We start from the raw sequence: 14981 nt of genomic DNA on the forward strand, positions 1-14981 counted from the left end.
CATAGATGTATATTCATATATATGCATATATATACAAACACGCATATATTCTAGAATTTGTTTAGAACTATACTTTCTAATACACTAGCTACAAGGCACATGTGGCTATTTATTTATTTATTTATTTTTACATGTGGCTATTTAAGTTAAAGTCAAATAAAATAAATAGTTCAGTTCCTTAGTTACACTAGCCACATTTCAAGTTCAGGAGCCACATATGTCTAGTGACTATTATATTGAACAGCACAGATCTGGAACATTTCCATCATTACAGAAAGTTCTAATGTGTAGCCCTGAGAAAATCTAATTAATTATCTTTTCCTCTTATGTTACCTTAACATTTACAGAATATAACATGTACTTCAAAGGACATACAGAAGGAGGAACGTAAAGCTAAGATTTTGCAATGGCCCTGTGAACTTAAAACATTATAACTGCTAACCTGGCCAAGCAGGGCAATTTTTTTGTAGAAAACTGGTTACCTAACTGTTCATTTTTTTTTAAAGATTTTATTTATTTGTCAGAGAGAGAGAGGGAGAGAGAGCACAAGCAGGGGGGAGTGGCAGGCAGAGGGAGAAGCAGGCTCCCTGCTGAGCAAGGAGCCTGATGCGGGACTCGATCCCAGGAACCTGGGATCATGACCCGAGCCGAAGGCAGACGCTTAACCCACTGAGCCACCCAGGTGTCCCTACCTAACTGTTCATTTTAATTTTGTTTGCTAAAGCAGAAATTTCTATGGACCTTAACTTTATGGGGACCTTAACTCTATGTAGGCCAAGTGTGACAAGTGGGGATCCCTTCTGGTTACCTTTTCATACAGTGCTCAGGACTTAGTACCACTCTTTGGCTGCTCTGGGCTAAGGCACTGTTCTTCTCCCTGCCCCCACCCTTGGGTCTCACCCTGCCTGTCCCCCCATCCTCTGCCGCAGTGTTTTAAGTTCAGGGCCTTCTCAAATATTCCCTTACCCTATGACAATTTACCACCGTGTACCTAAGATTTAAAATGAGCATGTCTAGAATGCTAATCATTAATATTAAAATAAGCAATAATGAGGTTTGGAATAGCATTTGATGGTGATGATGATGATGATGATGATAGTAGTAAAAATACCAATTTCCATTTAGTGAGCACCTGTATACCAGGCAGCCTATTCAGATGCTGTACCTTCCTATATCACTATTACTGAAGAAAGAGCTTGAAGAGCTCACAGAAATAGGTCTGTTTTCATCCAAAACATGTCCTTTTAGCTGCTATCTTATATTACTGCTCTCTGTCACTGTTAAAATAGTAATTGTAAAGATAGTGTAGCAACTCGAGAGATGTTTGGAGTATTAAGTGACAAAAACATAAAAAAATGCATTTCTACTATTTCAAACACATTAAAATTATGTTTGTAGAGGATTTCTGGCATTGTGGAAGACTGAGCTCTCATGGCAGGAGCTCCTTCTATTAAAATCACATAGAAACTTTAGATAAATGAGTAAGCATTTAAAATACGTACAAAATTGTTGGAAAGAAAGTGAAGACACAAGGTGCCAGAAGAAAGGGGAGGTATGGAGACTGGATCAGGAAGTGGGAGCAGATATCATCCGGGTCTATGGGTATTTTAAACCTGGATTTAGGTCCTAGGCCTGGAGTTTTAACCTCAGTGGGATCTGGAGCCATCGCTGAGAGCCTTTTCGAAGACAGCAGGAGAGAGGGAAGGAGAGGAAGCAGGCGCTGGGCCCGCTGCCTGAAGCCTGGAGCCTCAAGTATCATCCAGCTCTGCCTGGGAAAACAGCAAAGCTTGTCATCAGACTGAGACTTTTGGTAAAGTAAGCCACTTACGAGAAACTAAAATTCTCTGTGTGAGGAGTCTGACTTGACTTTACCTTATTAACCTGGTATAGAACATCAAGTTAAGAAAGTAACATCTAGGGGCACCTGGGTGGCTCAGTCGGTTAAGCATTTGCCTTTGGTTCAGGTCATGATCCCGGGGTCCCGGGATCGGGCCCTGAGTCGGGCTCCTTGCTCAGCTGGGAGTCTGCTTCTCCCTCTGCTGCTCCCCTGCTTCTGTGCTCTCTCTCTCTCTCTGTCCAAGAAATAAATAAAATCTCTTTTTTTTTTCTTTTTCTGTACCTAAAAAGTGCAATTTTATTTTCAATCCTTCTTTAGCATGGTTGGGGTCTGGATCTGAATCTTACTTTCCCACCTAACCCCTTCCCCCAGGGGAAACACTGTGACAACAGACTTCTGTACAGCAGGCAGGCGGCCTCAGACCAAACTGGGCCTTGACCGTGTGGGGGCTTATTTCACTGTCACAGTGGAAACCCCCTGAATTGACTCCATGACAGCTGCAAATCGGCTACAAAGGTCATAGGGAGAATTGGGCCGAATGGTCGGAGGCTCCTTCAGGGCAATGATTTCTGCAGAAGGATCCAGAAGCCTGGGTAGAAACTCTCCTAAGCACAGCTGTAGATTTTCAGCGATATCTTGCCCAAGGTAAGAGCACCAATGGTTTCTCATGATCTCGATGGCATGGAGGTCATCCTTGGAGATGTCATTATTAATGATAAGGTGAATGCAGGGAATGATCAACTCATTCATCACATTAATGCCCTCAGTTACAGAGTGGTCATCGTTTGTTTCAAAGAGAGAAGCTGCTTTGGCATTCAGCTCCAGAAGGCATTTTCTTCCGTACAAAGCGATGACCGATTCCTTCACCCCGCGGCGGGGCCCATTCATCAGCAGAGCGGCATTGCTCTGGTAGGCATAGACCAGGTAGGAGAGTGCCTCTTGGTACTTTCCTTTTTGGTAGAATTCCAGGCCTGTGAGGAGATACACAGACACCTTTCGAAACAAACTATAATCTTCGTGCCACTTCTTGTACTCTTCCATATTCATGTCATCTGGACCAATCTCCTTCAGTTTAGCTTGAGCCACCTTCATGATGCTGATGGATCTTTCATCATAGCTAAGATTTTTATCTGCAAACTGTTCCAGGAGGGTCCATTCTACTACTCTTTTGGGTGCTTCATTTTGGAAAAAGTAGACCAGCACGTGCTGGAGCTGAGGGTCGCTGTGTGAAGCGGGCGTCTCTTTGGCAAGCCGGTGGAGCCTGGAGTATTCTTCATGGAACACCTCGCTCAGCGCCGCCTCCACGCCGCTCCTCTCGTAGGCGTGCACGCTGTTCGCAATGGCCTGCGCCGTCTGCTCCTTGACAATCACAGCGTGCTCGGATGCCAAGCAGCGGACCCCATGCGAGGCGGTTGCTGAAGGCTCTGGGGATGGAGAGAAATCCTGGGATGCTGAGCTCGTGGAGGATTCCATTTGAGGGATTTTGCAAGACTGCTCTTCTTCCCACTCCTCGACTTCCTGCTCAAACCTCCAGTTATCTTCCTGAATGTAATGCTTCAGTTCAACAGACAGGGCATCCACTTCTCCTAACATCTGATCTGATTCGCTTGGGGCTACCTCTGCATTGAAGTGCGGTAGCTGGTCGTTAATGTACATCAGACAGTAAGCACTAACATTTCTCAGGCCCCCATAAGAATCTCTTTCAAGTTCTTCCCAGGAAGATTCAGTAACAGAGATGTCATTGTACTTGAGCCAGACTTGTCGGGGTTGATTATAGATATAGGCCCAGTAGTGTCCAGCGTTTGCTTGCCCTTCATGAACAAGAACAGCATGCAAGCGATAAGGCACCTGACGAAGGAGAGGGTCACAATACATCTGCTCAATAGTCTGGGTGGTGCTTGCAATACAATTCTTTAAATCTTGTATATCTTGTTCGATCTCACTCCTCCACCTCTGAAGATAGGTCTTAACAAAGTTTATCTCCTCGTCTGTGACGGTTCAAGGAGTTGGCTGTGCAGGCATTTCCATTGAAGACCGGGAAGATGCAAGTGGCTTATTCATTGCCTTAGATTTGGGTAGAGGATCTTCAGAAGAAAAGGTACCTTCAACATCCTGAGAAGAGCTATCTTTACTTGTACTTTCCTTGGATGCCAGGTCAGAAACTGGGCAGTGTGCTGAAGAAAGCGGTAACATCATGTGCGCATCGCTTTGAGACGTGGCCCTTTCTGGGACAGGTTTTGTACTAGCAAATTCGATAACGTATTTCAGCATGTCCGGGAGTGGAAACCGAGCTGGGCCTGAGCCGTACTTCACGTACCTTTCCAGTTTTTGCTGCAGAACTTTTATTTCCTCCTTCAACTTTCGAATACACTCTCTCTTACTTCGAATAAGTTCTTTGCTCTTGTACATGTACCTGTCCATATAAATGATCTGAGGAAATTCCAGCTTATTGTGAATTTTCTCTGGCTGACCAAGGGACTGATTGAACTCGAATCTTGAGAGTTCAAAGGTCAACACTGGAGGTAGCTTTGTAAACCAACGCTGAAGGGGATACTGGCCGAAGGTCTCATTGTTGCAAAAGGGCTTTCCTTCACGAACCCCTTCAGTGAGGAAAGTACCGTAGAAAAGCTGCACCATTGGATTTTCAGATTTGTTCCTGGGATTGTTCACACTCACAGCTAGCTGGAATGCATCCTCTAGCCAATCCAGGAGCTTGTGCGTGAATTCACTCACATCTTGCTGCTGTTCCTCAGGTGATCGGAATGCTCCCTTTAAGAGATCCAGGGCTGCTGAAGGGTCTACAAATTTGCGATTTGATCCCATCATCAGAGCAAACAAATACTGAAGCTCTTGCATAAACACAATATTTCTCTTTTCCGTGTGACTCGGACAGTTTTCAAGCACATTCTGCGGTAGACTATAGCTGAGGACAAGTCTTCGAAATTCAGGCAGTTGAAAGAGAGACTGAATAACAGCACTAAACCAACATGTATTGCCAACATTCTTCAGCCCAACGGGCCACCCGTCGACTCTCCTCCAGTCGTTAGGATTGGGATTTTCTCCCCAGACTTCACAGCGTTTTCTCTTGGAGCGTTTCGTTTCTGCAGAGGCTGCCTCGTGCATCCTGTTCAGATCTCTTCCATCAGCTTGAATTTGGGGGGATTCCAGTAGGCTCAAAGCAATGGCAGCTTGAAGATCATCTTTGTTATCATGGGTAAGGTCTATCACTTTTGCTAAAACTTCTTTGTTGGCAGCACTGCCCTCTACTTCAGATGGTTCTGTAGCAACAGTGTCTTGACTGGGCTCTTTAACTCTTTCCTCGGTGAGAAGGCTGACTGCCTGGGTGATGTCACCATTACTGGCCTTCAGAGCTTCATGAAGAAAGGAAGGGTCCTGAATGCCTGTGATTTCTCTTAGTTGGTTTAACAGCATTTGGCAGGTCGAGCCGTGTCGGTCGGCTGCTCCAGCCGCGTCGTCCTGCTGCAGCTCCGCAGTCATGGCCGAGGCGCCCCTCCGCGGATCATCCGGCTCCCGCCGCCGCCGCCAGCCCAGCCTCACAGAGGTGAAATAAATAAAATCTTAAAAAAAAAAAAAGTTTTAGAAGGAGAGAATAGAAAGAATGAAGACAAACCTATTTGAAGAGATAATGGTGGGGAATTTTCTAGAACTAAGGAAGACAAGAGTCTTTTCTATCTAAGCAACATAAATAAAGTTAGCATTGAATCAGATCATGGTGAACCTTCAGAGTATCAAAGAGAAAAATCTCAGAGGCAACCAAAGATAAAATGTAGATTTCCTGTCATTTTAGTCTGGTAGTGGCTTTCTCATCAGCAACAAGGGATGTCAGGAGACAATGGAACAGTATCTTCAAAGTCGTGGAGGAAATGCATTGTCAACCTAGAATTCTGTACCTAGATAAATTATCAGTTAGGCATGAAAAACAAAATAAAGACATTAAAAAAAAGAGACTTGATATTTTTACCACATTTTTACCACACACAGAAACAGACGATTTTTAAAGCAAGCTTTTAAAAGATGTGCTTTAATATTGTGATACAAGAGTTAATAATAATTAGCAAGTTTGTTAGAGATTCCAAATAAGCTTTGGTTATGTAAATAAATTTATATACAAAATATACACCAATAACTATTTTCAGATAGAATTTAAAGGCAAAGAATAACTGAAATACTAAGCAACATGAGTGTGAATTGGAAGAAGGAGAGAAGCCAGTATTAAAGTTTTCTAAGGTCCTTAAATTCTAAAAGAAAGTTGTAGACGTAGTTAAAAACATAAATGTGTAGAACTGAAATAGAAGTATAACTTCCAAAACAGGGGAAGGATTGGAGAAAAGATGAAAGAAAACTTAATCCCTCCAAAGAAAGGAAAAAAGGTTACCTTCAAAAGCATAGAAGTATAAAATGTAAGATAAATAAGTATATATAGTTGACCCTCAAACAACACATGATATATAAATTTTCATGCCTAACTGATAAATAAGTATATAGTTGACCTTCAAACAACACGATACATAAATTTTCATGCCTAACTGATAAATAAGTATATAGTTGACCCTCAAACAAAGCACCAACCCCCTGCATGATTGAAATCTGCATATAAAATCTGCATATAACTTTTGATTCCCCCAGAACTTAACTAATAGCTTAGTGTTGATCAGAAGCCTTACTGATAACATAAACAGTTGATTAACACATATTTTGTATATGTATTAAATCCTGCATTCTTACAATAAAGTAAGCCAGAGAAAAGAAAATGTCATTAAGAAAATCATAAGGAAGAGAAAAAACATTTACAGCACTTTATTTTATTTACCAAAAAAAAAAAAAAATCCCCCTATAAGTGGACCTGCACAGTTCAAACCCATGCTGTTCAAAGGTCAACTGCATGTATATATTTACAATAATATGAACAGATTAAATTCACCAGTTAATACACTTTGACTTTCAAAATGTAATTTTAAAAATCTAGCAATGTTCTTCCAAGAGACAAACCTAAACATAATGGCACAAAAACATTGAAAGTAAAGAGACAGGAAAAGATATACCAGGCAAATTCTAACAAAAAGGAAGTCCGTGCCACTATATTAATTCCAGACAAAATAAGCAAAACATAATAATATTAGAAATATTAGGGGTAATTTCCTAAGGACAAAATAACATTCATATAGGTAAAACTGAAGGAAAAATGCAAAATTGAAAACTACCTTTGAGGTGACAAGATACTGAGTATGTATTTTCTAATATTTCTTTTTTTTTTTTTTTTTAAGATTTTATTTATTTGATAGAGACACAGCGAGAGCAGGAACACAAGCAGGGGGAGTGGGAGAGGGAGAAGCAGGCTTCCCGCCGAGCAGGGAGCCCGATGTGGGGCTCGATCCCAGGACCCTGGGATCATGACCTGAGCCGAAGGCAGACGCTTAACCGACTGAGCCACCCAGTCGCCCCATGTATTTTCTAATATTTCAAATGCAATAGTATTATAAAATTATTTGGACAAAAATTCTTTAAAAATTATTTCTTACCTGTACCCCTGAAACAAATAATACATTATATGCTAATAAAAATATATTAAACCTCAAAAAAATTATTTCTTGAATGGATGAATGAATGCATGCATACATAAATGAAAAATTGCAAGAATGCACAAATGTACCAAGACTGTATTAGAGAATTAGGACTTATATTCTGCTATTTAAACCTCCAGATGTTGCACTGATGACGGCTGGCTTTATATTATAACATTTTAGGCATTCTGGAAATAACAATTTGGTCATTTAACAAAACTTTATCAATAACTTAAAATTCTGATTTGCAATTAATTTTTCTCTAATAATTCAAGTGATATGTAAATCCTTCTAAATAATAATTCTGACATCTTAAACATGTGGAATACAATATTTCTATTGTTAATTAAGCTAAATAAGATATCTCCTGTTTTTGAATGTTATTTAGACTAACATAAAATATAAAGTTTAATATTATCGATAGTATTTTTTTAATTGAAAGGCTCAAGTTCATGTAAAACTTTGCTGTTAAAATTTTTTTTAAATAAATGCGGTTTGAGGAAATAAATTTAAACCACATATTTTCTGGAATTTTAAGGTAATCTTTTTAACATTACATCACTGCATTTTCAAAAGTTGTCTTATTTAATAGCACTGAGAAATAAATATTAAAATTATTTCCTCTTCCATTTTAGCACTTCACAATATTGAGGTCAGGTTTGGTTACCCACATTGACAAGTCCTAAGCTGGACTTGTGTTTGTCAAATGTTCTCCATTTGTTCCCACTATTAGTATTTAGAGAAGGGATTAGGAATAATATGAGCTTATTAGTTATCTGGGCTGACATATATTTCAAAAGAGCAATGTCCAAAAATATTATACAAATGATAAACAGTAGAAATGCTTCTAATTAAAAATGTTCGCTGTGGTTGCAAAGGAGCCAAGATGGTAGGTCCCTTAATCAACCTCTGGTTTTAACTTAAGCAAATATATTGAAAGTAAGGCTGTAAAGCTAAGCTACATAAGCCTTTCTTCTAAATCCGCCTGCAGGCATTAATGCTCATATTTGAGATGGCATCCTTATTTGCTAAGTGCAAAGATGGTTACAAAAGAGCTTTTCTCACTTTGAGGATAAAAGCTAAAGTATTCTTTAATTTTGGTTACTGCCCGGCTCATCTTAACACCATAATAGTTATTTGGCTTGAAACCAAAAAGTAGCAATACAGTGCTTACATGTCTATGGATCAAAATTAGATGAAAAATTGCTGTTTCTCATCTCCAAAGCTATTTGCTGCACATTTTATAACCCTCAAGATGCCTTTTGTAATATGTGATAACAGAGCCAACTGCAGCATCTGCCTGGAAAGAGATTACTTTAATTATGGACTCAGTGTCCTATTTTCTGCAAGTGATCCCCAGAGACAGGCTTCCTGCCGGAGGAGAGGTGCAAGGATGCACATTAAAGCCTACACATCAACCACAAAGGGGTGGATAAAGTGAGACAAGGACACCCATAAACTGCCTTCATTTTCCTAGTCTGTGATGTGATGGAAGAGTCTATAGTGATAGGTTTTTAATTATTCTAGCATCTGTTGTTATGGACTTCTGATGGTGAGGGCAAGATGAGCTTATAAAAGAGAACAGAACCTTTGACAAGTCTGTGAAGGAAACAGGCTGTATTAAAAAGGTTTGGTAAAACATAATTTTCTTTCAAGTTTTCCTTCCAAATTGAAAAATATATGTGCCGTATCAGTTACTTGCTGTAATATTATTAGAAAGTGAAGCTAAGTGGCTTTCTTGTCAACCCCAGTTCTGGATAACACATCAAGTGCCTCATTATTAAGAATTCATTTGCTATTCAGTATAATAGAGCTGCTCATAATGAATTTCATTTAGAATCAGTGTGTGTGTCTTATGTATTTCCATGGAAGTTCTTTATAATTTAACATTGATTTAACATTATGAGTGGACACTTAAAGCAAATTGTTACCTTGTTCGTATTAATTACAGAATTAGACTCCTTGATGAATGAGCTTTTGAGAATGAGCATGTAGGCTTACTTTTTAAAAGCATAGCACATACTCATATAGGATATTTGGGATTTCATCTGATTTCTCAAAAAGTATAAGCATATTTTGCATTTTTTAAAAGATGGGGGATTATAGAAGAGCAACCATGGGAATTAATTTTAAACTTCAAAAGAGGAATTTAAGGGATTTGGCATGGAATCATTTCCTGTGGGGGAGGGAAAGCTGGAATGGAAAAATGTACCTACAATTTTATTAGGTGAAAACATCAAGTCTTATAAGTATTATGCCAACTATGACTTTCATTATTTTCTGTTGTTAAAATGAAATGTTATTAATATATTTTGATAAAGAAATCTAAGTAAATATCTTCAGGCATTTTAAATGGTAACATTTAATTCTAAAATGTTACAATGAAATATTTGCTTTTTGGGAAATATTTGGTATTTTTAAGACCTTCTAATTTATAATAAATACCACATTGGGGAAATTTTTAAAGGTATGTTCAAAAGGATAGCTCTACAGAGGTTTCTGTGTTGTATAGATAGATGGTAGATGAAGAATTGAATCTGTATTATCTATATATCATCAGAACTTATCAATAGAAGGTGTTTAGTGTTTGTCTCCACTTAAAGATCTTGGGTATAATAAATTAAAGCAATATTTATGGATTTTAGGAAAAATAAAAGCCTATTAGAAGAAACTGAGAGTATAAATAACTGTGCTGTCATCAGTTGAAGGCAAATAATTCATAACTTTTTAATTTATACTTTGCTATTAAAACACAGGTTTCTTTATTTAATATAATGGGTCTCATATATGTTGTGAAATCAGAATACCCATACAAATCAACAGCAGGGGAGATTTCTAAATGGTTCATTTGGAGAGTGACAAGATGACTTCTTTATAGATCAAAGGGAATCAATTTTCTCTCAAGGAGTATTCTGTAACTTCAGTTCTATATAGTGCACTTTGGCAACTCCAAATCAGACATTTTTTTTTTAACTTATTTTCTAATCCCAAGGTTTGTTTGGAATATATATATATATACTTTTTTCCTGTCAACTGTTTCTTTTAGACATTCTCTCTTCTGAGTTTGGTTTTTAGTAAAAATGTCAAGTTAAATTTTTTTGGCTTTCTGTATTTCATGTTTGGGTCAGAATGTAAAATGCCTTTATTTGGACTTAGAATTTAAAAGAATGACAATAGGGGCGCCTGGGTGGCTCAGTTGTTAAGCATCTGTCTTCAGCTCAGGTCATGATCCCAGGGTCCTGGGATGGAGCCCCGAGCCCCGCAACAGGCTCCCTGCTCCGTGGGGAGCCTGCTTCTCCCTCTGCCCCTCCCCCTGCTTGTGTTCCCTCTCTCGCTGTCTCTCTCTCTTATTAAAAGATAAATAAAATCTTTAAAAAAACAAAAATAATGACAGTAGACAAATGTATGCTACAAACAGACTGTTCTTCACATTTAAAGTTGACAGTGAATACTATTTCCTTTTAAATGTTTAAATTCATTTTATTTTCTGGTTAGGCAAGTAATATCTATTGAAGAAAGTATTTACAACTACAGCTAAGCGAATACCTGTGTATGTCCACACACACCTTCACACCAACACTTACTCCTGTTTGCACACACCCACATGTTCCTTTTCCCAGAAATAAGAATAGTAAGTATCTTTGGGTATATCTCTTCAGATGTATGTATGTGTTCAATTTTATTTTTACTACTTGGGGCTCTACCATGCATTCCATTTTATAGTCTAGCTTTGTTTTAAAACCTAACATTACATTTTAAATGTTTTTCTAATAAACATCTGTCTACATCATCATCTGGATAGTATCCTATTATATGGCTGTACTATAATGTATTTAATAAATTATTTATTTATGGACATTTTGCTTTTTTCCAGTGTTCACTGTTTTAGCAGCTTTGTAATGAACAGTCTTGTAGCAAATGCTCTTTGCACACGCCTAATTATGAAACCATATTATTTTCATAGTAGAGTTAACTATGAAGTCAACGTGACTAAAATAAAACCATATTATGATTTTTGTGCTAAGGCCAGCATCACAAAGACTAATGGTAGTTAACTTTTCAACTTCAAACAGTAATAGTCCTTTATAATAATGTTTGGTAATTATTCATAGCTTAAGATAAATGCCGGTTTCCTTATCACTGTTCTAATACCTAGTCATCACTTTAATTAAGAAAACTATTCTCTCCTATTATGCTCTCATTTTATAAAATAAGTCAGAGAAAGACAAATACCATGTGATTTCACTCATATGTGGAATTTAAGAATCAAAATAGATGAACATAGGGGGAAAAAAGAGAAGCAGACCAGAAAACAGACTCTTGACTATAGAGAACACACTGAGGGTTGCTGGAGGGGTGATGGGCAGAGGATGCACTAAATGGGTGATGGGGATTAAGGAGAGCACTTGTGATGAGCACTGGGTATTGTATGTAAGTGATGAATCACTAAATTCTACACCTGAAGCTAATATTACATGGTACGTTAACTAACTGGAATTTACATAAAAACTTGAACAAAAAAAAGAAAACTCTCTCTCACTTTGCAACATTTTCTGTTCCATTGTTAAATTTCAATAAATGCCTTTTAAAGGTCTGTTTTATAAGGCAAACTAACTCAGTTGAAAAGCAACACATTGTGCCCACTTTCCAAAACTCTCTGGAACACAGGGCCTTGCAGCTACCTAGTCAGTAGTGAGTGAACCTCTCAGTCTAATGTTTATACTTTTTAAAAATCTTTGTTGTTTTAGCTCTATAATTTGAATGTAGCATTCCCATAGAGAATGTAAATTCCACTAGTAAAGAAGAGTTGGCTTTATTATATTTATATTTATATTATATTTATTATATTATATTTATATTTATATTATATTTATTATATTATATAAATATTCACTCTCTAAAGTCCTAATTATTTAATGATTATAGGCACAGAGTAGAGCCTTTAAAATTGTCACGAGTGATAACATCTACATTTTTCTGTTTATTAATGCTATTTTATTCTAGCATTGTCATTGTCTATCCTTTCTTCCATACTCAATTTAGTCTTCCCTGGAAAAATAAATTCTTAATACAAGTATCCTTAAGCTTTTCCTAAAGAAAATCCTACAGACTGATTCTTAGAAATTATGGTTCATTATACAAACAAATGTGAGCATGCTTAATATTGACCATTTTAACAATGTGGAAGAATCCTTAAAGTCCTTTTCAGCCGAGTGGAAGTCTTTTTCACCTTCATCTCTGCTTTTGCTATATTAAAAGCAGGGCATTACCTCACGTAGAGAGGGCCTGGCCACATATTTAGAACCTTCGCCTGCTACTTTGGGTATCTGTTTGCCCTTGGTCTCAACTCGTTGATTCATAAATCACCTCGAAGTGAGAATTCACATTGAAATATTCAAGTTTATGGGTAACACTAGACTCTTCCAGAGAGTGAAATGCTAGCTTGATATGAATAAACTGTAGGATGATACTGTAAATATGAAGGAGAAGAAGAGTGGCAAAATGTATATCAATATGTAGACAAGTTTAAAGAAATATGAACAAGGAACAATAATTTGAGCTTTTATTACGAAATCATGGTCTGAGTTGTCAGTTCTATAACAAGAGGGAGATTCAAGGAGCAATTATGGACTGTGTCTTCAACTTCAGACAGTGCTATTGTGGATTTCATGATCCTCCAAATTCTGGGAAGCCTCTCAAGGGCTACTAGAAAGTGAAAAATGATGGTCTTAAGGCATACAGGCAGCAGTCTCTGGAATAGTGGTTGAAATGTTACGTAAAATTATTTTATTACTTTTTAAAGATTTTATTTATTAGAGAGAGAGTGCAAGTCGGGGAAGGAGCAGAGAAGGGAGAAACAGAGGGGGAAGGAGAGAATATCCAACAGACTCCATGTGGAGCCTGATGAGGGGCTTGATCTCATGATCCTGAGATCATGACCTGAGCCAAAACCAAGTCAGACACTTAACCAACTACACCACCCAGGCGCCCCAAATAAAATTATTTTTGTGTTGAGTCTATATTATATCTATCTTGAAGGAAAGACCTTGGAGAGTGTGTGTGTGTGTGTGTGCGTTGCCAGAGAAGGGCTCTGGAGTACCACTATAGATCAGTTTTTCTTTTGGAAGGTAAGCTCCTGGATATGATCTTTTTTTATTTTTATATAAGTTAAAACATGATTTACATTTTTAAATTTTACATTTTTAATTTACATTAAATGTAATGGCACCTGTCTTGAAAACATATTTATATCCCCTTTTTTGCTAATTCCACATTGAGAAAATGAAGATGAAAATCTAGAGCACACAGATGTGCCTTTTTTTTTTTTCTATTTTAGAGAACTTGATGTATAACAGTTCAACTTACAGGATATTATACATGATTCAACTTAAAAAATAAATACTTTTTTATGAAAGATTTAACTGGGGGATTTAAATATCAGATATCTTTGAAATACATTTTTTTTTCTTTTCCAAATCCATTTACACAGAGCTTTTCAGTACAGCAGTGCTGGAGATGAGCATGGCCTTGAATAATTAGTAAATAAATTTGTAAAAAAAATGCTGTTTTCTACTGGAGATGTTCAAAGTAACACCCTCGAGGGTGCCAATAAAAAAGTCTTTGGGTTTAAACATTTGACTTACAAAGGGACTACAAAGCTGTTATTACTGGCACACTGTAGTCGCCCCTTTGCCAGTTCACAAGAATGACCGCCCACAACCCATAATGTTGTAACTCATAAGTAGGAGTTTTATTTTATTTTATTTCTTTAAAGATTTTATTTATTTGACAGAAAGAGACACAGCGAGAGAGGGAACACAAGCAGGGGGAGTGGAAGAGGGAGAAGCAGGCTTCCCATGGAGCAGGGAGCCCGATGCGGGGCTCGATCCCAGGACCCTGGGATCATGACCTGAGCTGAGAAGGCAGACGCTTAACGACTGAGCCACCCAGGCGCCCCAGGAGTTTTATTTTTAAGTATAAAATGGTTGGAATAACAGTATTTGGACAAGAAATAGGAATCATTGGCAAATCAGATGTTTAATAAAATTGTAGTAAATATAGTAATGATGCTCATAAATTTAACATTTCACAGATAAGTTTTCACTTGATGCATCCAGTTGAACTTAGGACTTGACTCTAAATTTGCAGTGTCTGGGTGGCTCAGTCGTTTAAGTGTCCGACTCTTGGTTTCAGCTAAGGTCGTGAGGTTGAGCCCCGTGTCAGGCTCTGTGGTCAGTGCAGAGTCGGCTTCAGATTCTTTCTCTTGCTCCCTCTGCCCCTCCCCCTATTCACTCTGAAATAAATAAATAAATCTTTAAACCAAATAAATCTGAGGAAAATTACGTCTCAAAGACATCCACCCAGCTGCTTGTTTCAGACACTTCAACACATGGGTAAACATTTATTTTGTTTGCCTGGAAGGAGTAAAACTTTTATGTGACACTGTGAAATGTGTAAAACTTTACAAGGTCAAATATTAATCAAAAAATGATTATATGGCTGAGAGTTGAATTTCTCAAATAAAAATCTGAAAAGGGAAAAAATTCCGTAGCAAAATCAAC

General features: G+C 37.8%; 2 protein-coding genes across 2 annotated transcripts in view; one reads left to right on the forward strand and one right to left on the reverse strand.

Annotated features, from left to right (window-relative positions):
- RELN (reelin) overlaps nt 1-14981 on the forward strand; it is a 523500-nt gene that overhangs the window by 163487 nt on the left and 345032 nt on the right. The window lies entirely within an intron of this gene.
- On the reverse strand, nt 2273-5393 carry LOC118020653 (ubiquitin carboxyl-terminal hydrolase 28-like). The gene is given in 1 exon segment (XM_035020403.1): nt 2273-5393. A coding segment is annotated over 1 exon segment (3048 nt). The 5' UTR covers nt 5336-5393; the 3' UTR covers nt 2273-2287.

This window comes from Mirounga leonina, unplaced genomic scaffold (assembly GCF_011800145.1).
Source record: "Mirounga leonina isolate KUSES-001 unplaced genomic scaffold, KU_Mleo_1.0 Mir_174, whole genome shotgun sequence".
In the NCBI taxonomy this organism is placed as follows: domain Eukaryota; kingdom Metazoa; phylum Chordata; class Mammalia; order Carnivora; family Phocidae; genus Mirounga; species Mirounga leonina.